The 25552-nt window shown below is 39.9% G+C and overlaps 7 protein-coding genes across 17 annotated transcripts; 4 read left to right on the forward strand and 3 right to left on the reverse strand.

The window, feature by feature from the left end:
- The first annotated feature begins 23 nt into the window (after window positions 1-23).
- LOC143368450 (optic atrophy 3 protein homolog) lies at window positions 24-2773 on the forward strand. 3 transcript variants are annotated; one of them, XM_076811202.1, is made up of 3 exons: window positions 24-279; window positions 502-699; window positions 801-2773. In XM_076811202.1, exons 2-3 carry the CDS (start codon window positions 558-560, stop codon window positions 1337-1339), a joined length of 681 nt encoding a protein of 226 aa, XP_076667317.1. In that variant the 5' UTR covers window positions 24-279; window positions 502-557; the 3' UTR covers window positions 1340-2773. The 3 variants fall into 3 exon arrangements, with proteins under 3 accessions (XP_076667317.1, XP_076667319.1, XP_076667320.1); XM_076811204.1 differs by having other exon boundaries at window positions 24-274; XM_076811205.1 differs by lacking the exon at window positions 24-279 and adding an exon at window positions 286-418.
- LOC143368456 (centrosomal protein CCDC61) lies at window positions 2202-4121 on the reverse strand. The gene is made up of 7 exons (XM_076811213.1): window positions 3953-4121; window positions 3721-3803; window positions 3506-3657; window positions 3122-3318; window positions 2760-3059; window positions 2606-2683; window positions 2202-2321 (listed from the first exon to the last, which is right to left on the reverse strand). The coding sequence occupies exons 1-7, from the start codon at window positions 4119-4121 to the stop codon at window positions 2245-2247; spliced, it is 1056 nt and encodes a 351-aa protein (XP_076667328.1). The 3' UTR covers window positions 2202-2244.
- A 312-nt stretch (window positions 4122-4433) lies between these two features.
- On the forward strand, window positions 4434-9630 carry Yata (N-terminal kinase-like protein yata). The gene is made up of 12 exons (XM_076811176.1): window positions 4434-4575; window positions 4663-4809; window positions 4892-5020; window positions 5802-6013; window positions 6302-6398; window positions 6474-6956; window positions 7025-7246; window positions 7321-7573; window positions 7647-7811; window positions 7891-8162; window positions 9211-9319; window positions 9394-9630. The coding sequence occupies exons 1-12, from the start codon at window positions 4462-4464 to the stop codon at window positions 9546-9548; spliced, it is 2358 nt and encodes a 785-aa protein (XP_076667291.1). The 5' UTR covers window positions 4434-4461; the 3' UTR covers window positions 9549-9630.
- A 52-nt stretch (window positions 9631-9682) lies between these two features.
- Gnpnat (glucosamine 6-phosphate N-acetyltransferase) lies at window positions 9683-11310 on the reverse strand. Its single transcript, XM_076811206.1, has 5 exons — window positions 10975-11310; window positions 10672-10780; window positions 10546-10608; window positions 10329-10456; window positions 9683-10258 (listed from the first exon to the last, which is right to left on the reverse strand). The coding sequence occupies exons 1-5, from the start codon at window positions 10987-10989 to the stop codon at window positions 10016-10018; spliced, it is 558 nt and encodes a 185-aa protein (XP_076667321.1). The 5' UTR covers window positions 10990-11310; the 3' UTR covers window positions 9683-10015.
- A 456-nt stretch (window positions 11311-11766) lies between these two features.
- Window positions 11767-14969, forward strand: Rpa-70 (replication protein A 70). Of its 2 annotated transcripts, XM_076811189.1 has the most exons (13): window positions 11767-11966; window positions 12260-12307; window positions 12396-12592; window positions 12680-12822; window positions 12883-12973; window positions 13062-13224; window positions 13290-13494; window positions 13566-13678; window positions 13748-13914; window positions 13999-14230; window positions 14298-14381; window positions 14452-14646; window positions 14729-14969. In XM_076811189.1, exons 1-13 carry the CDS (start codon window positions 11937-11939, stop codon window positions 14840-14842), a joined length of 1782 nt encoding a protein of 593 aa, XP_076667304.1. In that variant the 5' UTR covers window positions 11767-11936; the 3' UTR covers window positions 14843-14969. The 2 variants fall into 2 exon arrangements, with proteins under 2 accessions (XP_076667304.1, XP_076667303.1); XM_076811188.1 differs by having other exon boundaries at window positions 12680-12973.
- A 307-nt stretch (window positions 14970-15276) lies between these two features.
- Roh (reduction of Rh1) lies at window positions 15277-16321 on the forward strand. Of its 2 annotated transcripts, none has more exons than XM_076811212.1 (3): window positions 15277-15433; window positions 15901-16071; window positions 16158-16321. In XM_076811212.1, the coding sequence occupies exons 2-3, from the start codon at window positions 15903-15905 to the stop codon at window positions 16229-16231; spliced, it is 243 nt and encodes an 80-aa protein (XP_076667327.1). In that variant the 5' UTR covers window positions 15277-15433; window positions 15901-15902; the 3' UTR covers window positions 16232-16321. The 2 variants fall into 2 exon arrangements, with proteins under 2 accessions (XP_076667327.1, XP_076667325.1); XM_076811210.1 differs by having other exon boundaries at window positions 15303-15540.
- Window positions 16322-17901: 1580 nt separating this feature from the next.
- Acf (ATP-dependent chromatin assembly factor large subunit) lies at window positions 17902-25482 on the reverse strand. 7 transcript variants are annotated; one of them, XM_076811166.1, is made up of 15 exons: window positions 25011-25482; window positions 24484-24622; window positions 24191-24405; window positions 23908-24118; window positions 23607-23839; window positions 22861-23534; window positions 22327-22794; window positions 21753-22246; window positions 20902-21678; window positions 20602-20813; window positions 20161-20345; window positions 19865-19978; window positions 19022-19373; window positions 18423-18579; window positions 17902-18362 (listed from the first exon to the last, which is right to left on the reverse strand). In XM_076811166.1, exons 1-15 carry the CDS (start codon window positions 25121-25123, stop codon window positions 18285-18287), a joined length of 4422 nt encoding a protein of 1473 aa, XP_076667281.1. In that variant the 5' UTR covers window positions 25124-25482; the 3' UTR covers window positions 17902-18284. The 7 variants fall into 7 exon arrangements, with proteins under 7 accessions (XP_076667281.1, XP_076667283.1, XP_076667277.1 ...); XM_076811168.1 differs by having other exon boundaries at window positions 17902-18567; window positions 23908-24115; XM_076811162.1 differs by having other exon boundaries at window positions 17902-18579; window positions 23908-24115.
- Window positions 25483-25552: the final 70 nt, after the last annotated feature.

A 25552-nucleotide genomic window follows, 5' to 3' on the forward strand; every position in this document is an offset into this window, starting at 1 on the left:
ACCGCAAGGCTTGTTGGTATGCGTGAAGTTGACTATTGGCGCTATTGGAAATTCATACTTATCCGACCGATGCTTTACAATGTTTTTAAACATAAGTTTAAGCGTGGATATAGATACATTCAAGTGTAAGAGTTTATTCGGTTACAAGAGAAAAATTATGCACGCTAATTTTCCTTAATTTAAAAGGCGTATGGCAATTGGATCGCGTATACCACACGGTCATTCTGTCTCGTATCATGATGGCCGTCTGCTGTACTCTGAACTAATTTCAGAGGTGAGGTAATGATTTCGAATACAGCATGAAATTCAGCTTTTTCGCGATGACATCCATGTCAAGCGCGACCTATTGTATTAGTATTATGCCCATGATATTTCATAGATAAATACGAATAGAATGTACAGCGAAAGAGCTACGAATGTATATACCGAATGATCACTTGCGACTATAGCATGTTTCAAATGCGCCGAATTTCTCCCCTTTATACGCCTCTTATTTTTCAGATTCTATCTGCACATAGCGTGTGGATTCGAAGCTGTTGCGAGAAACAGAAAGGAAAATGGTAGTGGGTTCGTTTCCAGCTCTCAAATTAGCAGCGTTATTTGTGAGGCAAGTTAGTAAACCTATAGCAAAGTACATTGCCGACAAGGCGAAGAATCATCCTGTACTTAGAACCTATTTTATCATTCCACCTGCTCAACGTAAGTAAAATAGATCCGTCTCAGATCTGATGCTTCTCAACGTTTTTCCAAGTCTTTTTAACTGTACGATTGTGTGTTGAGTCGCTGTTACTTAATTACAGTATATCACTGGGCGGAAGTGAAAGTTAAAATGTATATAATGAATCTTGGTAGGCCCACGAAGGTCGCAAAGTTGAACGAAACCATGGCGATAGACTTAGGGGCAAATTTAATGAGCGAAGTTATCGTATTTGGCATCGGTGGTGGTTGCCTATTGTTCGAGTACAATCGCCAAATGAAGAAAGAGCAGAAGAAAAAAGATGCGGCTTGCGAACAGGAGAAACAATTTCTAGACGATATTCAGTACTTGACTGTCCTCACCAGCAGACAAGAGGCTGACATTAAGTATCTACACGAAGCTATTGAAATACTAGCGAAACATACAAAGCAAGAAATACCTTCGAGGCGACCAAGCGAACCACCGGAACGAGGTTGTAGAGATGGGAGATGCGACGCAAATATGAATTTGAAAGAAGGTTCAAAAGCAAATACGGATTCAAAAGCAAATATGGAATCGCTGAGAAATGATGAGGAAAGATCGTTGATTCAGCGTGCTATAGTGTATTACCAAACCGATGTAAAAGCTGATAGACTCAGTTAACTGAAATTTTACAATTTTATCAATGAACGTGATAGCGTAGATATAATATTAAAAGCAACAAGCAATGAATACATTTATAAGGCTGCAGTGTACATAAGACATGTTTTCCATAATACAGGCGGTGCAAGGCTTTGCACATGATTAAAGGCACCTACTCGCAGCAATTTTCAAACGTTATTATTGAAAGTATCCAGTATTTACTGTTTATTCTTTTTCTTCTTATTACAAATAACTTTCAAACACAGATGCGTTATTTTAGAGAATTTTGTTTACGACTCTGCCATTACTTAGAATCATCTCAATTTTATTTGCAATAATGATGATGATAATAATAGTATGTGTTTTAATATATGCTCGTTAAGAGGTCATTCTGGTAATCACGCCGCAAAATTCGGCAACATTCAGGCTTTTTTTCTCAGTGAATACAATGAATTACAATGTAAAACTTTTGTTTTCATTTATTAAGCTACTTGTAATGTATACGGAACAATTTTTTAAATACACTTTTAATTGTGTTTTTTCAATGTTATCTGGAGTTCAAAATCGCGCCTTCGAAAAGAAATACCTCCCTGGCGGGAGTGATTTAAGCTCACAGACTCATCTGAAACAAAAAAACCAAGCTGATTCTTAATCATTATGAGTACCGCTATCACTCCCGCCGTCTTTTCAAAGGCGCGATTTTGAACTCCAGATAACATTGAACAAACACAATTAAAAGTGTATTTAAAAAATTGTTCCGTATACATTACAAGTAGCTTAATAAAAGAAAAAAAAAGTTTGACATTGTTATTCATTGTATTCACTGAGAAAAAAAACCTGAATGTTACCGAATTTTGCGGCGTGATTACCAGAATGGAACCCCTTAATGGAAATATTCGTCGAAAAATGTTCGATCCGTTCAGTTATCAATTCAACTTTATTCCTTCTTTTAACATTTTCTGTAGCGTGTGAATTCTTGACTCCAAATTTTCAAGGTCAAGCTCTACACAGAGGTTTTGAAATTTCGTAAATAAAAGTATTACATTTTATAGGTGCCGCAAGCAAAACGGAAGGGGTTGGACAATAGAGAAGAGGTGGATGCCTTCTCCTTTCTTCACGAACCTGTAAGCCTGACGTCCCACCTAGCATAAGCAAATACTCATTCCGTGGAGTTCTCGGCAAGCGAGAGGTAGCGCTTCAGAGTGAACGAAGACAGTCGTGAATTTCTTGCTCTCCGAATCCCTCCAGTTTTGCTCGCTATACTTATGTATCGTATGTAATACTAACTTGAATCTTTCATTTTGTTATAAGTTCTTGTTTTCCGACAAGGAGATCGTCGAGTTCTAATTGACTCCATTGAGCTGCCTATAATTATTGATATAATAATACAGTATAAACAGAATCTTCTGACATTCGTGGATGTTTGTTGTTAATAAACTACCTGGTGATAAACTAGATCTAGAAGTTTTAACGTGACTAGAGATCGAAGAAGACCGACTTCTGCTTCGTCTACGATCCGTGTAATTTGTCCGCGTAGAAGAGGGATGGTTGTAACGTCTTAATGCTGCGCTACCATCTCCAGGCTTCCTGCCAGCAGATTCAGTAAGTTGCCGTACTTTCGCCGACAAGGCTGCATTTTCAACTTTGAGTTTTTGAATCTGCGTTCGAAAGAATGCCCGCTCCTTGGCAACATTATTTTCTAACGACTTGATCGATCCCAATAAATGCCTTAAACCCTTTCCTGAATGTTAGAAAATACTTGGAGAGTTGGTCTGCGAGAAACTATGATGTTTATTTTGCTACCTCCACTCGCGAGCCTCTGATTCTCTTGAACCAGCCTTTGATTCGCGGCTGTAAGTTGCTCGACGCGTTTTTGTAAGTTTCTACTTGCTCCTGTGGACTGAAATTTTTCGATTTCAGCTTGTAATCTCCTGATGGTAGCTTGCAATATCACCGGGTCAGGTAAGCCACAATACTCCAGAGGTAACGGATAATGGATTCTTAAGAAGGTCGTGACATTGGCAAACGTTTGATCTTAAAGAAATTCTATCCATACTGGTTTTGTGAACTTTCTTATGCTCGATATATATATATATTGATTTTCATGAAAGACATACCATTCGCAAATAGTGAAAGAAGGTAAACTCTTGTTCAACGATTTCACAAAAACTGTTACTTCGTACTCACCTATCAAACTCTACTGTATAAGTTAATATAAGGTATCGGCGATTGTTCGTTGCGTTACCCAAACTTGAACACGAATTACGCTCGAGTCTACGTGCACGCAGCAATTCTAAGTCCTCGAACGTGAGTAGGTCCAAAGTGATAGATTCGCTCGTCTGAAATTCATTACTTTTTAACCTTCATTTACTTTATTTACACACGTTAATTACAAAGTTTACTTTCAACAATCCAGACTGCAGCATAGCCACGAATACATCGAAATGTTTGTAATTCCCAGTTTTGTGCGTCAAGTTTTCAATATCTTAAATAGTTAAGAAAACGTGCATAACGATGCAACGCAAATAAATGAAATACGTACAGAAATTGTGATTAACAAAATAAAGGCATTAAGAAATTTGAATCATCGGTCTAATCATAATTTGTATTGGCTATCAAGGATAAGGGACGAACATGCCGCGTCGTAGGAGGACTGCCAATTTTCGCCGGTGTGTTTATCGGTGACAGTAAGCACCAGACTCCGCTGACATCCTTTAAAAGCGGTGACTTTTATCTTCACCACGAATTCTTTACCATTTTTAAAAGCATAAGTTGTCACTAAGGACGGACCAACTTCGCTCATACTTAAGAACGAACATTAATGAGAGGACGGACGTTCGCCACGGAATGGCTTTCGAATAAACCCGCAAAAACCGATTGCTCGATCGAGAATTAGAATAAAAGAAGAAAAGGGGAATTTAATCACGCTTGCTGAAATTTCACGCCGATTTATCACGGGCGATTGACAGTACTGATACAAGATACAAGTTCGATGCGGGCACCGGGCGCATAATCGCCGTTGATCGCCGCGGAATAGAGTAACACGGTTCGAGATAGGTTGATGCGTAGCTGTCAATGACATCATGATACTGTATTAGTCGGAGGATGAGCTTGATTTAATAAGAAGTAGTTAAATTGCAAACATGTGGTCCTTCTTCTCGAGAGACCCGACCAAAGATTTCCCATATGAAATTAGCGAGCCGATCTCCGGTTTGGACGACAAGAGCATCTGGACGTTGCACAAGGCTAAGAAAAAGGTACCATAACCTCACAGTCTTTAGCTATCCGATGTTTACTTATATTTCCCTGGGTGGCTAAAAGTCATTTGAAACATCTATGTACAGGGTTCCACAGGGGGTGAAGATGTTGCGGTGTTTGTCTTCGAATGTAAAAACGGTAATGAACACCTCCTGGACGTAGCTCGCTCAGCAGTGAAGAGATTGAAGACGCTGAGACATCCTAGCATACTTGCATACCTCGATAGTCTTGAGGTACGATCGCTGTGTTCCACGAACATTCGTGTTGGTAACGGATAAGACAAGGAGGACTCTTCCCTATTTATTGTTATTTCAGACGGACAAAATGGTGTATTTGGCAACCGAACGGGTGGAGCCTTTGTACAATCGATTGGCGAGAAAATCTGACACCGACAAAGAGTCTAAGAAAGAGTTATATTTTTCTTGGGGGATATTTCAAATTACGGTATGTATCGAGAGGGAGCGAATAATGTCTAGCTTTAAGGGGTTATCTACCGTTAGGAGGTAGAAAAAGAATCAATTCTTTGGGAACTTATTTCAGAAAGTACATGCATATTTTTATGCAATGTAATTTGTGTTCAGGTGAGGGACACTTTAATAGGTTATTATATTATGTTTTGGTATAAAAATATTTAGTTATTGCACAATTACAATTGATTTCCCGGAAGCTGTTTTTAGAAACATGTTTTGCAGTGACCAAGATTATTCGAAACTGGGTTATTTGAAATATAAAAATGAAGAAGATTTAGTTAGTACAATAGTTTATCTAGTCTTTAATCGTTCCGTTTTATGAATTATTAATCTGGGACAAAATGGCAGATGCTTAAAGTGAAATGATCGATTTTTCGTAGAAAAAACACTCATTTTTCATCCATAAAATAAAAACTATGCATTGGAAAAACAAATGTTTCGATTAAAGACTAGATTTAAATGTCTAGAAGAAACCTACAAAGTTTCAGAAAGATTGGCGAAGCGGTTTTGGGGAAATCGTGGTCACCGGTCTAAAAACAGCTTCCGGGAATCAGTTGAAATTTTGCAATAACTAAATATTTTTATATCAAAACATAATATAATAATCTGTTAAAGTGTTCTTCATCTGAATACAAAAACCATTGCATAAAAATATGCATGTACTTTCTGAAATAAATTCCCAAAGAATCGATTCTTTTTCTACCTCCTGACGGTAGGTAGCCCCTTAAGAAACGTGTATCGTGACGTTTTAACAGAGAGCGCTGAACTTCTTAAACAACGATGGTAATCTGAGGCACAACAACGTGAATTTATGGACAGTGTTCGTTAACGAAGAGAGCGGGGAATGGAAACTCGGCGGGGTTGAATACATGACTGCGGTAGATGCTGTTTACAATACATTACCAGCGACATTCCAAGCGTATTACCCTCCGGACGCTAAGGAGAATGTAAAGCCAGCTACTAAATGGTAAAAGAGATTGCTGATAGGAAAGAATCGCACGTGTTTATGAGTAATTGTTACTTTATACGCGAGGATGTGTAATTCGAAAAGAAGAGGCGACTAAATCATTTCTGTTCATAGCTACAGCTTGTTTAACGTGTAAAGCATTGGCAAAGTAAATTCCCTTGTTCGGTAAATAATGAAAGATATAGTTATCTCATTCGTAAAGTTACTGTACAATACCAGCTATTCTATATGCAAACATTTAGGTTTATTGTTAACGCTATGAAACTGATGAATGAATAAAAAAAACAGCTCGGTTGACATGTGGGGACTCGGATGCCTGGTCTGGGAAACATATAACGGTCCATTGAGTTCGAGTTCAAGCTCGCAACTTAAACTTAGGGACAAAGTATGATTCTTGTTACTTCTAGGATCAACGTGCACGCTGATGGGTCGATTTATAAACACGAGTCCTCTCTTTCAGATTCCAAAGCAATTGCAAGTGGTGTTCCGAGAATTGACTAGTGGCAACGCGGAGGGAAGGCCGAATCCTGCCGACGTGATAGCGCGTTGCCGCAGTAATGGTGGTTTTTTCAAAAACGAGCTCGTAGACGCGCTTCTATTTTTAGAAGAGATACAAATGAAAGAGAGAGGGGAGAAAGGTCGATTTTTCTCGCAGCTTGCTGGTCAGTTAGAATCATTTCCAGAGGGTGTCGGCAGATACAAAATTTTGCCACAATTATTGGCTGCCTTTGAGTTCGGCGATGCTGGCAGTGCAGTGTTACCTCCTCTCTTGCAGCTAGGATGCTTACTACCTGATAGCGAGTATCAACGGAGAGTTGTACCGTGCGTTGTGAAATTATTCGCATCGAGCGATAGAGCGACAAGGTTACGATTACTGCAGCAGTTGGATCGATTTGTCGATCATTTACAATCAGCCACGGTTAACGAAGCTATCTTCCCACAGGTAATCGCGATTCATTTACCTTTATCATAACAAAGAAATATGAAATATTCTAATCTCGTTTATTACAGGTAGCCAGAGGTTTCCTAGACACAAATCCTGCTATCAGGGAGCAAACGATAAAATCTGTTGTACATTTAGCGCCAAAATTAGATTATAATAATCTCAATGTCGAAACACTGAGATACTTTGCTAAACTTCAGTCGAAAGATGAGCACGGAGGCATACGCACTAATACGACAGTTTGTTTAGGAAAAATTGCTCAACATCTCCACCCCCAAATCAGGCAAAAAGTAACTTCGATGTCTATACAAAGCTTTCTTAATAACCTGTGATAAATTCGAGTTCAAGTGATATGTAATTGTAGGTATTAATTGGAGCGTTTATTCGAGGTACAAGGGACTTGTTCCCACCAGCTAGAACGGCGAGTATCTTAGCATTGGCCGCGACGCAGCAATACTTCCTACTGCAAGAAGTTGCGAATCGCATCTTGCCAGCGTTGTGTCCACTTACCACAGACGTGGATAAAGGAGTGAGAGATAACGCGTTCCGAACTATTCGCGGATTTTTATCGAAGCTCGAGAGAGTGTCGGAAGATCCTGGCTTACGAGAGTCTATGGGTACCCATACACAGTTCAAAGTTCTTGCAAACGCGAGGCTGTACTGTTCTTCATATGATCAATTCTATTTCAGAGGCAGATGTAAATACAGCAACGCCTAGTCTTAGTAACGCAGCAGCAACGTGGGCAGGTTGGGCTGTAACTGCAGTCACTGCTAAGTTTTATCGCAGCCAGTCAGACACACCAAAGTCATCGGACAGTACATCGAGAATCTTACTGAACAAGCCTGCCTCCCTGGGTATTCGTAGATCGTGCATTTTCCTTCAGTTCTCCTCGATACGAGAAGTTCTTACTATCAGTGTGCAATCAAATTACAGAGCAAGCTAGTAGCTCGCAAAGTAGCGCCAGTACAACCGCTACGACGAGCAGCGCTACGAGCATGACGTCGTTGGAGCACGACCACGAGCACGATATACAGAACATCACGAACACAAACTCGGATGGTGACTGGGATTGCTGGGATGCCGATAATTGGGGTGACATGGAGCAGCAACCTTCTGCTACTTCAGGACACGGAACTAGCAACATTTCACCGTCCCCACATTCTCCTAAGGCTAATGATCAGTGGACGAGCCTTGAGGAAGAACCAGTTCGTATTTCTTTCGATTCCTTGCCTTCTGTTATCTCACAAGATATTAGTTATTGTGGTCACACTTAAGGGGAGGTTCCGGTCTAAAAATCGATTTTTTTATTTCATTTTACGAATGTTCAAACTTTTAGGGATATGTGTGTAAAAGGATTTTTTTTATTATTCGTAAAATTCCCGAAGTTATAGGCATTTGAATAGCGGCAAATTCACGAGTAACACCGGACCACTCGGCATTCACGTAAAACGTTAAATGCGTTTTTCTCGACACAGTGTTCTCAAAATCGATGGAACCTGTATCTCGAAAAGTTATTATCCGATTCGACTGAAACTTTTTTATTTTGAAGAATATACTTCTAGCTCGTGGACAGGCCAGTAAAATTAAAAAAATAGTAATTTCTAAAGACGTTGAAAGGACGAAAAATATAGGGAAAAAGTGATTTCAAACTTCAAGTGTCGTTATTTTCTAAAAAAAAAAACGTAATTTTTTGTAATTTTTTCTGGTCACTCCACGAGCGAGTTTCATGCCATTTAATGATCTAGCATTGTTTTTTAGTTCAGACCAATGGTTTAGGTGCTACAGGTTCCACAGATGTGGATGAATTTTTTGACGCCTCGGTTTTAACGACTCCCCAGTGCCGTCTGCAATGATTATTTATAAAACAAAAAAATTATTTCTATAGTTGAAGACATATTGAATTCAATGCAAAAAGTCCCATTAAATTATATGTAATAGTTTTCCTTAATTCCAAAAGATCGCCTATTTTTATGGGGTCTAGACCGGAACAGCCCCTTAATACACTCCTCGCATTAATTAAAGGATCACCTCTAGGAACCCGAAAAATAGGAGCAAGTTCACATGGTCATAACTTCCACGCTTTCAAACCATATTTTCACAATATCAATACAACTATTTTTGCCAGAGTTATGACCATGTGAACTTGCCCCTATTTTTCGAGTTCCTAGAGGTGATCCTTTAATTAATGCGAGAAGTGTATATGGCGACAACTAAAATTGCAAAGGAGAAGAGACACTTGAACGTTATTTTCAGGAGGAGGAAGCGGCCCAAAGTATAGGATATAAAAATGAGTCTTCCGAGACTGGTTGGGAGGACTCGGAGTTTCAACCTCTAGAAGATTTTCATCCGTCAGATCAGACAGGTATACTGCAGAAACATTTGTGTATTACGATAATGGTTATTTAATCATTTGAAATTGATTTTCTTCGTTTTAAGGAAACACTGAGATTACTACTGCGCATAGCGGAAGTTCGAATAAACTGGAAGAAGCTAGGAGGAAACGCGAGGAGCGCAAACTAGCGAGGCAAAGGCAAATGGAAGCTAAGAGAGCAGTGAAATTACAAAGCAGTGTCACTGCTAAGAAACTGTAATTCAAATGCCACGAGCTGCGAGCATGTATTTGACGAGAGAAGTTTTAATGATCGATTAAAATTGTGATGGATGCAAAACAAGTATTTTTTCTATTAATGACTGATTTCAGATTGATTAAGAAACTAATTTCGAATTGTCTTTCCACCGCTGTTTATTATATTATTATACATCCTTGGAAAATATTATAATGTATTTAGTAAAATATAATCACATATCATTTTTACTACCTGCGTAACCTACAGGATATTAGAGATAATTAGAATACTCGTGCGAAAGGGATGGGAGTTCCTTTCATAGCTAATTGCATTCGCGCCTAGTACGTTCTATTCGCAGATGTTAAAACTAGATTAATCTCTCGGACTTATAAAACTGATAAAAGTTTTTATTATCATCTCTTATTTTGCGTTCGGGCACGTACAAGGCAACAAATCTTTTTCATAACAATTTTATAGCGATCCTTTTATTGTCATAAATGAGATTGTTCCGTCGTATTCTCGTTAAGGAATCTCATGTTTAGATAGTTAGCATTATCAGGTTCACGTTTGAAGCCTAAGCTCTCATAGAACGGTATGAGATGATTTTTGCAGTCCAATGACAATTTGTAACAACGTAAATAGCGTGCCAATTGCAATATAATTTTAACAACTAGTTTTCCCAGATGTTTGCCACGATATTTATTATTTACCACCACGTCTTCCAAGCGTCCCCTCTGTAACAGATCTTTGGTTGTACTATTTGAAAGCTACAATTTCTTAATATTTCAGATAAATGGAACATACCAAGGCGCAGTTATGAATAAACTTCTGCTCCACGACTATCGTCGCGGTCGCTATCACTTTTTCGGTGCTTGGATCTTCTATCACAATGATGTAATAGCTACCATTATTTTTCATCGTATGAAAGCGGTCTAAATGATCAAAAACAATGTCAATTACTTTCTCGTCTGCATCTAACCCATGCTTCTTCTCAAGTGAAACTTAATTCCAGGAGACTTACTCAGAAACTGTTCTCTACTGACATTTCCAACTTCGGTCAATTGAGTTAACAGCTGTAGAAAACCTATTCAAATAAATACAGCAGAGTTAGTGAACGTAATCGATAACAGCTACTCGGCTGCTTTACCTCTGTCATAATCGCCGGACCTTAAAGGCCTGATTAATAAACCGTCGATCTGTGACGAGGATAATCGCTCCAATATACTTGGATTGAACAAATCGGTTTCCGTGTTTTCCTGGAAATGCATAGTAGACAAAGGTTAGTCAAGCTGCTAACATATGACTAAAGAGACTAATGTAATAACAAAATTTTAAGTTCGTAGAAGTTGCAACTTTGCTAACATATTGTTCGTATCAATCGTTGCAATCATTCTTTGGTAAAGAAATTCGAAATATTTTTAATTCCTGTTCTACGAATAAAATTTACAACCTGTATGGAACTCATCGCAATTACGCGCACAATTACAGATTGCTAATTATAAGCGCCGTTCGATTCGATTCTTGTATCTTCCGCGCCCGTCAGAGTTTCGTACACACGTAGAGAAATTCTTATAAATATTTTAATCGATTCCTTTATAGTGGCAAGAGGTGACACTTTCACTAGCTACCGCGGGCGGTCTTTTTATTTTCTCGTTTTATATCGAGGATTAGATTGATAAAGGTGTCCTTGAAAAGCCGTCCTTTCGAACAACGCGTGATCTGAAAGATAAAACCACCGTCTCTTGCCAATAGAGTGAGGCTAATTTTTGGTATTAAATAAATTGCTTCGGGGTGAAGGACGAGAAACATTTAATTTCACAGAAATCATAATTTAATATTTTGTATATAACACGTAATAGAACATTTAGGTCGTATTGTAATATTAAAAAACATTTTGTAAATACTTTCGTGCATCTGTAATTTACGGAAGAAATGTGTTGTTAACATTGTAACTTGAGGAAAGCGCGATCCGATTTTATACATAGGTAGTAAATATTTAGAATCGTTGACGAAATTTGTAATTCCCGCAAATTTATCGATCCTAGTCGAATTTAAATTAGACGATCCGTCTAATTTAAAATCGTCCACGAAATCGCGCAACACCGATATATGGTTCGACACCGTTCGACACCGTTCGACACGATGATTGGATGTAAACAAACGTAAGATTTTACTGATTGGTAAAAGAGGGCTAGAGATTTCTCCGCTTCTTGCCGTATCTTGTATGTAGGTATTCTTGGGTGATACCTAACCAGACCTAACCGATCAGAATAGCGGGAAATATTTGCGTCTTATTAAGTACGTTGTTAACAGTGTTAACAAGTACTGGTATCGATTGCTTGCTTTTGTACCGGGAGGAAATATTGTTGGTTGTTTTAACGCATCACAAGTAGTTCGTTATCGTCATTCAAAATGCAATTGCTTACCGAGGGATCGTTAGACGTGAGTTTTTTTACTCTATGTTTATAAGGACTGTTTTAGTAAAAACTAGCCGACCGGTTACCCGGTTTCACCCGGGAATTATCTATGATGTTTCCAAAACAAAAAAAGCCTAAAAATAGCCTACAATCTAATCTAGTACGTACGTAGAGTATATTCAAAATTTCATTGAAATACGTTTAGCCGTTTAGACGCGAAAGAAGGACAAAGAAACAGACAACGTTTCACTTTTATATATTAGTAAGGAGTAAGGATAAGGAAGTAAGGATGATATTGAGGTGAATTTATTGTTGCAGAAAATCATGAATGGCATTGATGTTGATAAGCCGGTATTGCAAGTATTGGTAAATGATTTCTATCTCTCCTTCAGAATAAGTTTAGGAAGCACCCTATCTTATTCTATCGCAAATACTCTCGTGTTGTTGTTTACAGGGTCATAAGAAGTTGGCAAGTTCGAGCAGCGGAGAACGTTACAGGTTGCTCGTGTCTGATGGGAAGAGGATAAACTCGTTCACAATGCTGGCCACCCAGTTGAATTCAATGATAACGAATAATGAATTGACCGAGTTCTCTATTTGTCAGATAAACAGATACGCAATAAGCATGGTAAATAATGGCGGAAAACAGAAGTACGTGATATTTGTTTAATATTTCCTGTTGATCCAAGATATTATGATTCGAAGTAATATAACGCTCAAATTTATATATCTTTTCAGGCGTGTAATGGTGATATTGAGCATAGAGGTGAAAGTCCCTGGCGATCAAGTTGGACACAAAATTGGGAATCCTAGTAACGCGGAACCTGAAAGCGATTCTAAACCAGCGCTGTCCGTACAGCCTACTCCTCAACAGAAAAACGGTAATACAAGTAGATTTAAATTCTTACTATGGCGATCATTTAGCTTTGTCCTTTTAACAGATACACTGATGCAAAAGCATACTGCGCATCAGTCTTCCAATAATGATGTGTCGACAACTCCGATCGTCGCGTTGAGCCCGTATCAGAACAGGTTAATTTATTTTCACTCAAATATTATGATAAACTTGATTTCTTGACAATCGTAATCTTAATATTCTATATAATCGCATTTGTTGCAGATGGGTAATCAAGGCGCGAGTTGTTAGTAAATCTAATGTCAGGACATGGAGCAATTCGCGTGGCGAAGGGAAATTATTTTCTATGGATCTTGTTGACGAGAGCGGAGAGATCAGGTGTACAGCATTCAAAGATCAATGCGACAGATTCTACGATATGATTGAGGTGCGGCATGTACAGAGTGTACGCGCACCGCTCAAGGCGTAAGCTTACATTTATGTTTGTTCCAGATAGGACAAGTTTATTACATTTCCAGAGCAACGTTGAAAACAGCGAACAAGCAGTTCAATAATTTGAAGAATGATTACGAGATGACTCTGACCGGAGATTCAGAGATCATCCCGTGTCACGACGCCGGAGATGATATCCCTAGTCTTCAGTTCAACTTTATACCAATATGCGACGTGGAGAAGAAAGAGAAAAATGATTTGATGGGTATACAATTGCACATTTAACTCCGAAGCATCTATTTCTGTCGTACTGCAATATCTACTCATTCCTTACAGATGTTTTGGGTGTTGTGAAGTCCACCGGTGATTTACAAATGTTAACATCACGAACCACGGGCAAGGAAATGAAAAAGAAGGATATTAATCTTGTCGACGAGAGTAATACAATGGTAAGAATTCTATTAAAGTATCGAAAACCAAAGGTAGAAACGACGCTACCGAATTTTACAAACTTCCAGGTTTGTCTCACGTTATGGGGATCGCAAGCTGAAGAATTCGATGGGAGCAATAATCCAGTATTGGCTGTCAAAGGATCGCGTCTTGGTGAATTTAACGGAGGGAAGAATTTGTCTATCATTAGTTCGACAGTTCTTCAACTTGATCCTGACATTCCAGAAGCACACAGGTGCTTGATATTTTAACGAACGTCTCAGAAGTATTAACGCTTGGAAGAAACTGAATCAAGCAGTGTTGTATTTCTGTAATTTAGATTGCGCGGCTGGTTCAATTCAGTCGGTCGCAGCGAAGAGGCCAAATCGATTTCGAAAGGAGTGGGCGGCGCGGGTGGTGCCAGCGGACCATGGCTCACGTTCAAAGAAACAAAGGACATGGAGTTAGGTTTCAGAGGGCCTGATATGTACACGATAAAAGCGACTGTTAGTCTGATTCGTATTGAAAATTCCCTCTACAAATCATGCCCTTCTGATACTTGCAAGAAGAAGGTAAATTCCTCGCCCTACTTTATAGCGTAGAAGGGAACCTTCGCTAAAAAAAAGTCATACCTTGCAGTTGATCGATCAAGCAAACGACATGTACAGATGCGAGAAATGCGATAAAGAGTATCCTAACTTCAGATATCGTTTACTCGCGAGTGTAAGTATCATAGAACTTACTCTGGCTTCATTTTCGTAAAAGTCAGGCTTAATAACCGATTTTCTTTTAGTTAAGCTTAGCAGATTGGACGGACAATCAGTGGGCCACAGCATTCAGCGAAGAAGCAGAAAAGGTACTAGGTATTACTGCTCAAGAACTTGGGGAATTACAACAGAACGATAACGACGCGTTTCTCGAGAAATTCGGTGACGCAACGTTCAAGAGTTTCATATTTAAAATGAGAGTCAAAACAGAAGTATTCAGTGTACGTTTGTTTATCATAGAAAGTATACCGACTCTCAGAGTCTGATGTAACACCACGCAATTAAGAGAATGATTATTTGCAGGACGAGAACAGATTAAAAGCAACGTGTGTCAATATATCTCCGTTGGATTACAAAGTGTACAACGATCATCTAATAACTCAAATCAAGGAACTGGCTGGGATAGGGAAGGCTTGAAGTTATTGTTTACTGTATTTACGTACGAAGTGATATACTTCAGTTTCAGTTAATCCATTGAAAAGATATTATTTTCTTATATTGTTAAGTCGCTGTGTATCTAATAAAAGGAATGTCTTTAATATAAGCGTAGGCGGTCTATTGGAGGCGTCACGCGGACTTCCAGGTTGGGAAGTGGTCGACGATGCTCTCTACACCGAACTGGGGCGAACTTTAACTCGAACTTTGAATAAGTAATTGATTTTCGATCGAGCGTATCTGTTAGTAATGATGTTTCTATTAATCCTGTTTTAATCACTGTTAGTTTTGCCATCTCTGTTTGCAAGCCATGCAAATGTCCGCTTTCAAATCTCGCTCCTACTTTACATATCGATTACATACAATTCCCAAGCTACGTTCAAGCGATAGCGTACCACGACCAATAGAATTCGAGTAACATCTCGGACAAACCTCGATTCGATATTTTTCGATACATTTTACGAGTAGGCCGATTATATAATATTGTTCAGTGGCTGTCTGATATGCAATCGTTAGAGTGATCAGTGATCGGCATTGGTTTGTAATCGTTTCTCGAATTAGCGAAAGAAAAAGGTATTATTTCATCTTTTAGCTTGAGTTGTTTTTTGTGTTTGAAAGACCCTACACCATGATCAAGTCCCAGTGGCTAAACCAATTAATTAACAGAGTATTAAAAAAAGGTAATAAAATTCACATAGCTGTGATTATAGATTTAACAGTACCACCGTGCATTCATTTCAACACATAGTTCTCATATTCGTAAGTAAGGGACTACGTCCCCGTCTAATAATTTCACATCGAACGCTGTTCTCATTCACGTTAATGTTATCAAGCGATATTCAGAGTGCTAGCCTCGTTCATTAACTCATCCCATGTACATCTATTTAATTCAAGTAACTAAGTTGTCTCATAACCCTGTTTTCAATTTTTGCGTCCAATAACGTATCCTCTCTTCGACTATTTTTCCAAGCGTTTCTAATCATTCGCCGTGTATCACATTAGAAATCACATTGCATATAATCGTGTTAACCTATTTTCAGACATGTCTGCAACTGAAAACCCAGGAAGGCCCATGAAATATCCATACACGCTATCCGCGAAAATAGCTCAATTCCCATATGCATATTACTACAAACACAGTTGGGTATTCAAGTACTGGGTACTCGGCTGCTTAGTGACTGCACCCATTTTTTATAAAATACAGAAAATGAGTAAGTAGAATACTTTTAAAGTATCGTTCGAAGCTACCCTCGGCTACTTTGCGTGCAGCAATTAATGCCCCGCATCTTTATTACAGGTTACAGCCCAGAGAATGTGGAGAAATGGCGAGCGATTGACAAAGAGACATTCTCGGGGAAATCTCATCATTGAGCTGTACCTGAAAAGACCCTAGTGTAATGTGTCAGAAAAATACATGTATGAAGGAAATATATATATGACCCTTTCCGATTAAGCATTCAATTAGTGAGATCCAAAATGCATTCATGGCTGCTGATCCATTTCCGACGTTATGTTGTGAACAAACTTTGACTATAAATCTATTTTAAAAGTTTATTACGAAATTAATTGTATAAAACGTACATGATAACATAGAACTGTTCCTACAACTGCTGTACAATATAGAGAATAATGGTAATTTGTACCATAGATTTTGTGTAGGGCCAGCCTAAGTTTATTCTTTTTTTTTTTAGTTTTCTTAAAATAGGCTGTTTTTTTTTGCAAAGAAAGATAAGTACTGCTAATACGTTAACAATTTGGCCAAACCTAGAACAAAATCATTAAATAATAAAATCTATAAATTTCCAATAGCTCGTGCAATATGCAACAATATAATCGGACCTCGGTAAAGTCTACTTCCATACAAACGCAGGTATAGAACATACGGAGTAACTATACTTGTCGTTATATGTTAATCGAAGAGTATCGTACGAATACCTCTCGCATTTGCAATAAAGACGAGAGTGGTTCTTGGTCTTTATTATTCCGCGTGTACTAGATGTTTAAATCGCCAGGCGATGAGTTACCGCACTATCGTACTTCGCACGATCTGGATATACTTGTAAAAGGCAGGCGATGAATAACATATTTTATGCAAACGTGCACTTCGTATAGAACTTCGATAGCCTAGCAATCCTAGCATATACGTTTTTTTCTGGGAGGGTGGGGGGGGGGCCTGTTGCAATATTTGCATAGTGAAGGAAAACGTGCAATGCGATCGTATGGATATCGTTAAAATAATAAATTATTATTAAAAATTATAATGTAAAAAAGAAAACTTATCCGATAACAAAGTATTCGTTTATAACACTAACTCAAAAGGGTACTACTCTTGTACTGGCTCAAGCGAATGAAGCTAACAAGGGGAGTACGAGACGAGATAGACATCGATTTTTATGAGCCTTGGCACCATGGATCTATATCGAAAATAAGTAAATAGGTGTGCGAGCGTTTCAGCCAATAATAGGCCTTAATAATAGAGATATTTAGGTTTTAGTGGGTAAAAATCCCACACTACCCTGGCGCCCCCGGGGGATTCTCTGGTGGCGTCGGGGTGCTTTTTGAAGATAACACCACGTTAAAAAAAAATTATAAAAAAAAATTTAATTTTTTCCTCAGAGAGGAATCCCCCGGGGGGCGCCAAAGTATATATATTTTTTAATGTGAGGATCTGTTCAAATGGTACCCCGACGCCTCCAGAGGGGAATCCCCCGGGGGTACCAGGGCACTAAAACCCCACGGCCATTATGAAATTTTTAATAACTTACATATAAATATCTTTATTATTAAGGCCTATTGGCTGAAACGCTCGCACACCTATTTACTTATTTTCGACATAGATCCATCGTGCCAAGACTCATAAAAGTCGGTGTCTATCTCATCGCATCCTCCCCTTGCAAGTTCACTGCTCACGCGCCTGCTCGCTTTTTCTTTATAAAAATGCTCTACATTATCGACTTTTAAAACTATACGAGAACGATTACATCATGTGTAATATTCTACGAATAATACTGTGCATGTTTTTCTTCTCTTTTTTATTATTATTATTATTATTATTATTATTATTATTATTATTATCATCGTTTCAGCAAGCCTAAGAAAATAATAACCAAGGATGTTCGACAAGTAACGAAGAAAGAAAAACATTTTGAACGCATCGTAAGCTTGCATGTTTTTATCCGCGTGGTTCGATGGATTAGTCTCGTAGATTTTATGTCCGTAGCATTTTTCTAGTTCATAGCAAAACGAAGTCTTTCAGTAATGTATATAATTTATAGAACATCTTTCGCTGGATCACGAATTTGTACACCATTCAATGCCAGTGTAGAAATCCATACGCAGTTTCAAGGTACATTCAATTTACGTATTGGGAATAAAAATTAATATTTCAATAAGCATTAAATTATTGAAGTATGTACTTTGTTTTCTATCTTGTTTTCTGAACATCTTCATTGTCATCCTCTTCATCTTCATCTTCATCTTCATTCTCTTCGTCGTCCTCTTCCTTCATGTCTACATCTTCCTCTTCCTTCATGTCTACATCTTCCTCTTCCTTTATGTCTACATCTTCCTCTTCGCTATCATTCCTAACACCATTCACTTCAAGTTTCAGCTTCTTCGCATTTGGTGGCTGCAATTGCACGTCGTCGCAGTTCAACCCCAGCTCTTTGCATCGTTTCTCATAGTACTTTAATAACCTCATACCTGCCCTGTATACGTAACTATTTTTAAAACGACATAGCCTAACCTTCCATATCTGTATTATTTGAGATGTTCGGAGGCCAAAGAGTTTGATCGTACTCAAATGATCATAGCTGTCGTTTTTACTGCAATGATTTCACTTTACTCACTCCGCCTTAAAATCCGCAACGTTAAGGAATATTTAAATTGATCATTACCTATATACGTTCAATGATGTTGAATACACACCAATCCACCTTATCACTACTTTAGCACCGAGGGAAGCTACTGTTAGTTTAATGGTACAAACATAAGAAATACATAAAAACACCATTAATTACAGAGTACGGAAGAATTAGGTATGTTAGTGGATTTAGAGCTTTGCAGTACGAACCATAGCACATCAATCAGTATCGTAGGTTAATCTCGTAATCTTTGGCATCCGAACTTATATACAGAAATGTTAATGCTAGTTATACTCACTTGTACACCGAACTGTGCTCTTCGTTGTAAGCTTGGCAATTATCGAACACTAAATGACAATTACCGAAGAACTGTTCCAACGTTTCGTATCCTCCGTTGTCCAGTTTGTACTTGATAGTACCAAAGTCCATGGGGTTGGATATAATATCATGGTAGTCTGGAACTTCTTTTTTTGTGACAGGCGATAAGAAAGGCCACGAGTCCCTGTGATGCCTGATGTCTGAGAGTAACTCTTGTAGCCTCGCCATGCATCCTCTGATCGTCCCTTTATCCTCTTTTTGTTCTACCCTTGCAGCTCTCTTAGTTGCTCGCCTGGTTTGCCTTGGCTCCGTGTCCTCCGAATTGCTACTGTCTGTATATTAAAATTTTCATTTGCAATTGACTATTTTTTCATGTAAACATACACACCTCGATTAATAGCATATGCAAAGAAGTATTACCAAAAATTTACATAACACGATAAGCTAGAATTTGCAATAAACTATCAACGTTATAAAAACTTTACCAAAACTCTAGTACGTCTTGTATTTTTCTAGGAAGGGAATAACGCTAAATTAGTTATTTTGTGTTAAGTAACAATAGGAGTATAGTGAAAGAACTTGAGGAAAGGCAAATTTAGTGGAGGGAAGAGAGGGTTCAAAATGCTTTACTGCGGTAAAGAAGTAAGGGCCTTCTGCATATACATGCGATAAAGCCTTTCGTCTACCTGCTAAGGGTGTAACAGTGTCACCAATAGTTCATAAACAAAGGTATGAAGCAAGGTGTCGTCTAACTTAATCGCTACTACGTTTACGTAAAGAAATACATATACTAGGAGAAGTAGAATGGAGATACAATACAGACCGTCCCAGTCTGTAGATTCTGTAGTGAGGAGGCTCTTGGCAAAGCCATGGATGCGAGAGCGTGCTGCTGCAGCACACAGTCTCTCCTTGTCCCTTTCCCTTTCACGCCCCCTCACTAACAACATAATTAAGACTAAGAAACTGCTTCGTTACATTAATATTTAAGATAGGCATTCTATTTAAAAGCTTCAAAGTATGAAACAATAGCGAAACGCTACTAAGTAGTTCCATGTTTTCCAGACTCGTCGCAGTGTTTCTTCGCTGTCTTTACGCTCGTAAATAACAAAATAATCTTACCATATTTTGTACCGGTCCTCCTATCTTTCCTATCCTTGCAATCTGAGCAAAACCATCTTCCGCGCGGGGCTCTTGTTATGGGAGGCTCTATACATTCCACGTGATAGAAGTTCGAACATGTATCGCAAGTCAGCAACTTCCCACCACTTCTACACGCGGAGCACACGTTCACTGGTTCGCTACTTCTGAAATACAACAGTTATTAAACAAATACACTTATCTTGGCGAATGAAAGCTTAAGATAATAGTAGGAGAGAAAGAATCGCCCTTTTCGATTCCCTGGATTTAGAATTCGAGCCCAAATCTGCTTTATCGAGCAAGCGAGTCTTCCCCTCTACAGTCTTTTTCTATAGCTCTACGATCTAACTGGCCTCCTGTAAATCAGGCAGCTCTTCGCTTTATCTACCGATCCTAACCCAGACCGCTATAAGGACTACATACATATCATCGTCGCTTTCTTCCTTCAGCTCACGTTCCTGGTCCTCTTCCTCTTCGCTTTCCAAAATACGTTTAGCACGATTATGTCGAGTCTCTTTGGTTAATATCACGTCCTCCTCTATTTCGTCTTCGAATTTCTTTCGCTTTTTAATCTTCTCTGTCGACTTTGTCGGTGGTTTGCAGGTTTTGCAATACCAATCCCCATCTGGCACAGCCTAGAAAGACAAACCGCGCTATTAATCGGTGCGCTACAACGAAAGTATATTGTGTATAAAGTGTATTGCTCTTCGGTAGGGAGATTACATTAAGTTTTGGTTTCAAACAGTATAAATGGTGCCCCTTGTTGCAGCCATCGCAGAGCAGCATCTTCTCAGCGTCCCGGCGCCGTTTACATATGCGGCACTGAGCGTTCAGGGCGCTCTTGTCCCACGCAACGCTGTTCTCCAAAGTGTTTAAATGTAAAAATAATTGAGACCAACTACTCGACGCCATAAGCGATTGTTCCCATCTTTCTCTGGTCCCGTCCCCGGACCACTTCCTGTCCTTGTTGTTGGCACCTAAAGGTCTGTGTAAGTACTTGTGCTCTATCGCGTGGGACAACTGTAAGATAGCGCAGGCCATTTGTCTAATGGCTGCCTGTTGCTCCTGATCCGGTAGTAATTCATTCTCACTCGGCGGACCTAAGTATTTCCCCGAGTCTTTGTAAGTCTTTAGGCTAATGCTCCCAATCTCCGAATCCGGAGTGCCCGGCCTGCTGTGCTTACTCTCGCTCTTGACTTTATCCAACGTCAGATTGGAAGCAACGTCTGCCTCGATTTCGTTCGTGCCGTATACTAATTTATCACATTGTTTGTCATAGTCCCTGTTATTAATCGCGCCCCTCCACGCGTCTCGGTTAAAGACCTTTAAATGCCCCAAACAGCCCACTTTCAATCTGTCCTCGAAATCTAAAATGCAGTCCCTCAACGTCAACTCCAAGACGTCGTTGACTGGCATCTCAGGGGGGAAGTTCAAGTTCGCATTCTCGTATTTATTCTTCTTGGTGATCTTGCTAATGTGCCCTTTGATAGGTTCTGAAAACTATAATACAAGATTTACTTATAATTCGTATTTAACTGCGGCGCCAGAAGATATAAAGTCCGTAAGGCACTTACGACTTCGGGATTGAGCTTGTGTCTAGGGCATTCTTCGATCACAGATATTAAACTTGTCATCTCTTGCAAGATATTATTCCTGAGCTCACCCTCTCTAATTCCCCGTTTACTTAAACCGTTTACCAAAGCTTCTAGGTCTTCGGTTTTCCCGAAGAAACTCCACTTCGTCTCCGGTCTCTTACAATGCACCGGGCACTCTCTGTCCCCTGTGCAAGCCATCAAGTTTGTTCTAACATCGGGGAACTCTTGCTTAAATTCTTTTCTAGACACTACATCTTTCCTTGGAGATTTGAGCCCATTTTTGTCGGTGAACGTAGCTTTCTTCGGAGATTTCTTCGACTTCTTAAAACTGTTCTCTTTGTCGCTGAATTCGTCTTCAAATTTGTTCCTCAGGTATGCATACGTAGATTCTCTGTCTTGCAGCTCTGGCTGATAAGGTGTACCTTCGGGAAGGCAATCGCCTGGCCACCATTCATCATTTTCTACAAATATTCCTGTAGAGGGAGAATAGGTACGTTGAAATTTATAAGTTTGTTGGTTTACACCTGGATAATACGGAGCAACGTGAGATTACCTGGTACTGAAAGGAATCTCCAATATCTGCGATGAGCTCTATCGGAGCCTAAATAGAGCATCATCTGATCATCCCTGGATGCTTGCTGAAGCTCCTTCAATCTGCTTTCATATTCCTCTTTCTTTTTCTCCCCGTCACAGTTGCCGCGCGTAACTTTCTTTGGTACTTGACTCTCTTCTTTCCCCTTCTCGCGTTCCCTCATTCTCTCCTTCTCTTCCCTCTCTTTCCTCTGCTCAGCTATCACTAAAGAGCGTAGCTCCTTTTTCGCTTGATGAAGCTTCTCGTGCCTGTCTTCGATGATATCTCGTATGGTGGCAACGGTGAGCAGCTGATTTATCAGGCACGTGGCCACTTTTAGCTTCTCGTCTAACTCGAACTCGTGAACGTTACGATGACCCAACAATCTTAAAATATATGCCTCGTTTATCCTCATCAGAAGCGCGGGGTCATCTTGATTTGTATATCCGCCTGAAAGAAATGACATTCCCACAGTGCTCATTGATTATCGAACCGGGCAATTTGTTAACGCCTCACCTCTTTGCGAATACCTCCATTTAGAAGCGGCTTCCCCTATTCGTCCTCCAGAGCTTAACAAATGCTGCCTAAGAATCTCGCTTAAGGTTACGTGGTCCACAGTCAACTCGGATAACTTACAGCCCTGATGGATCTGGCTCCAAGTGGACGCTACCGTGGCAAGTTTCACAGCTTTCGTCATCGACGATGCTCCTTCGTACATACTGATAACGTTTACTACGTCAGACGCTTGGGCGTCGATCTCATTCTCCTCGTCAGCCTGATATTTGAAAGTGTTCGACAATAGCAGCTGCAATAGATCGCTCCAAGGTCCAGACGTTTCTTTCATTAACAATGCTCTCTCCAACAGGTCTAAAGAGAAACCGTTTGGGAAGTAGCCGCCCACTTCCAATTCTTCGTTAAAAAATTCTAAAAATTCCAGAATCATAATGCAGTCCCCAAATGTCTCGTTAGGTATGCTAGTTTTAACCGGTGTAGGTTGCGGAACAGGAGAGAGATCTTCGCATTCGAGATCCTCTCTTGGTTTGTTCCACTGCTTCATATACGCAGCCAAGGCAGCTAATTTCTGTTTCTCTTCCTTTTTACGTTCGCTTTTCAGGACTCTCTCTTCTTGGCGCTTCGCCTTCTCTTCGAGAGCTTTCGCTTTGCGCTCTTCTTTGAACTTTCCGTTCCCTCTATTGATAAATTTTGCAGCGTTAATATATCGTTAGAGGCCACTGTTCTTGATATAAACATACATTACTTACCTTGGTTTTCGAAACTTCTTTATGTCTACTCCTGTCGGTTGATTCACTTTCTTTAGGGGGTCGGACTTCTCTATTGTTTTCTGTTTTGATATATCTGACGTAAGGAACTTGTCTATCGATTTTTGCTTATACTTAACTACTTTCTTAATGTTCGACATGAAGTCTGGAGGGGGGCCAGCAAATATGACGTCGAAGCGCACTTTGCTAATCCCATACTTTTTTAAAACACTATCCTAGAATCACATAAAGCATTCTTATATTCCTCTGATTCCAGAAGATTGTTGCCAAAGCAGCTACTAACTTTAACAACCCATACGCCACTTTCATTTTGTTCCCATAACTGTTGTAGAAATATTTTATTATGCTCTCTGCTATAATGCTGCTTCTTTCTCCTCACTTGCGACGCCTCGACTATCATCAGATGACTGACATCGGGATCTTCGCAATCCAACTGTTCCACCTCGTAGCGAAATAATTTCGCTGGCGGATGATACCGTTGTTCTTGTAGGCTTCTAACGCAGGAAGTAGATTAGAAACTTATTCTGCTACGATATAAGTAAATACGATTTACAGCCTATATCTACCTGTTGTTCTCTTTAACATACGATTTAATTTCATCATCCAAAGGGGCGATAACCTGCAGTATGTGACAATCGTTCCAGGAGTCTTCTGTGAAACTTGCCTCCACCATTTCCCCCACAAAGTAACGATCCTTCGCAAACTGATACACGTCTTCTATCACATCGTTCAGAAACGATCTGTTTGATTTACTGGCGAGGTACAATATAGGAATATGTAGCTGCAATAAAAAGTATACATTAGTCACTGTGCCAAAATTCGCGATACACAATAATAGATATCCAATTAGAGATTGTACCTCCATAGGAAATTCTTTCAGACTCCTCTTCGCGTTCTCCTCGCATTGCAAAGCTTCGCTGAACGTCAAGTTGGATTTGCCAGTGATGCTGCACGACCATATGAGCGAATTGCACAGAATGATCCTTTCGCAGAACTCACTGCAATTTAAATCGCAAACCGTAATATCGAATACAAAACAGTACGTTTAAACAACGAAATAGAAACGTAATAAAAATTCCCGAAAGCATACAATGCACATCCAAGTGTCAACACAGAAACGTTTCTTGACAAACCAGCATTGATAAACAAACCGTCCCACGCGTAACGTTCGGTGCAACTGTCCCCAATCGAGTCTACTCGTTACAAAGTTGCGCGAACGAAAATACTGGCCGAATACATCGCTCGGATCGACTTGGATAGTCGGAAGGAGGCGAGAGCGACGGGACGCAAGCGAAACGAAAGAATACGAGGTTTTTGCGTCGAACGGATTACGGGGAAATGACCGCGGTACGTGTCCCGAAGCGGCCTCAGCTGTCATGGTCTTACTTGTAGTCCTTGAAAATCTCGTTGGTAACCTCGCAGTGGAAAACTTCGTCGTCGTCTTTGAAGTCCGATGAGACGTGAAGCCGTTGGAACGGTTGCTTGCGGAGTAACGGCATGTCAACACTTGTCACGGGCCCGTCGACGCTCTGACGCAGTTGCCGTACACGTTTCTATCAGCCCGAGGAAATCAATTCTGCGTCGTTCCAAGCAGAACTATGCTCTTTCCGGAACACCGCAGGCACATGCGACGCACGCCAACTAACGAGCGCGCGCTCACGACGCTTTAACGTCCACCCGTCCTCAGCCTTCTTTTGTAACCGTTGTTGGCTGCACTACGCGCGATCCTGCCCATTCGAACGCGTACTCAAACGTGAAACACCGTCGTCGTTTCGCGAAACATCACAAGTCTCATGACAATGCACGATTTAACGGTGCTCGTGGAAGCGCGCATTCACATCTGGCACCTCGATGCCGGAAGCCAGCGTGGGGCGGAAATGCCGTACGCTGTAAGCTATTTAGCGGTGGGGGAACGCCACGCATGCGCG

Source organism: Andrena cerasifolii, chromosome 4 (genome assembly GCF_050908995.1).
Source record: "Andrena cerasifolii isolate SP2316 chromosome 4, iyAndCera1_principal, whole genome shotgun sequence".
In the NCBI taxonomy this organism is placed as follows: Eukaryota; Metazoa; Arthropoda; class Insecta; order Hymenoptera; family Andrenidae; genus Andrena; species Andrena cerasifolii.

Coding starts and splice junctions, on each gene's coding strand:
- LOC143368450 (XM_076811202.1), top strand. CDS start 558: ATGGTAGTGGGTTCGTTTCCAGCTCTCAAATTAGCAGCGTTATTTGTG. Junction 700..800: donor TATCATTCCACCTGCTCAAC/GTAAGTAAAATA, acceptor ACTTAATTACAG/TATATCACTGGGCGGAAGTG.
- Yata (XM_076811176.1), top strand. CDS start 4,462: ATGTGGTCCTTCTTCTCGAGAGACCCGACCAAAGATTTCCCATATGAA. Junction 4,810..4,891: donor CATACCTCGATAGTCTTGAG/GTACGATCGCTG, acceptor TTGTTATTTCAG/ACGGACAAAATGGTGTATTT. Junction 6,014..6,301: donor GTAAAGCCAGCTACTAAATG/GTAAAAGAGATT, acceptor TAAAAAAAACAG/CTCGGTTGACATGTGGGGAC.
- Acf (XM_076811161.1), bottom strand. CDS start 25,123: ATGCCGTTACTCCGCAAGCAACCGTTCCAACGGCTTCACGTCTCATCG. Junction 24,119..24,190: donor TATGTTAAAGAGAACAACAG/GTAGATATAGGC, acceptor TTCCTGCGTTAG/AAGCCTACAAGAACAACGGT. Junction 22,795..22,860: donor ATGGAGGTATTCGCAAAGAG/GTGAGGCGTTAA, acceptor CATTTCTTTCAG/GCGGATATACAAATCAAGAT.
- Gnpnat (XM_076811206.1), bottom strand. Junction 10,609..10,671: donor GTCCGGCGATTATGACAGAG/GTAAAGCAGCCG, acceptor TTATTTGAATAG/GTTTTCTACAGCTGTTAACT. Junction 10,259..10,328: donor TTATTCATAACTGCGCCTTG/GTATGTTCCATT, acceptor GATCTGTTACAG/AGGGGACGCTTGGAAGACGT.
- LOC143368456 (XM_076811213.1), bottom strand. CDS start 4,121: ATGAGCGAAGTTGGTCCGTCCTTAGTGACAACTTATGCTTTTAAAAAT. Junction 3,804..3,952: donor GTCCTCCTACGACGCGGCAT/GTTCGTCCCTTA, acceptor TAACTATTTAAG/ATATTGAAAACTTGACGCAC. Junction 2,322..2,605: donor TAACAAAATGAAAGATTCAA/GTTAGTATTACA, acceptor ACCTCTGTGTAG/AGCTTGACCTTGAAAATTTG.
- Rpa-70 (XM_076811188.1), top strand. CDS start 11,937: ATGCAATTGCTTACCGAGGGATCGTTAGAC. Junction 13,679..13,747: donor TCGACGAGAGTAATACAATG/GTAAGAATTCTA, acceptor ACAAACTTCCAG/GTTTGTCTCACGTTATGGGG. Junction 13,915..13,998: donor GACATTCCAGAAGCACACAG/GTGCTTGATATT, acceptor TCTGTAATTTAG/ATTGCGCGGCTGGTTCAATT.
- Roh (XM_076811210.1), top strand. CDS start 15,489: ATGATCAAGTCCCAGTGGCTAAACCAATTAATTAACAGAGTATTAAAA. Junction 15,541..15,900: donor TAACAGAGTATTAAAAAAAG/GTAATAAAATTC, acceptor ACCTATTTTCAG/ACATGTCTGCAACTGAAAAC. Junction 16,072..16,157: donor TTATAAAATACAGAAAATGA/GTAAGTAGAATA, acceptor TCTTTATTACAG/GTTACAGCCCAGAGAATGTG.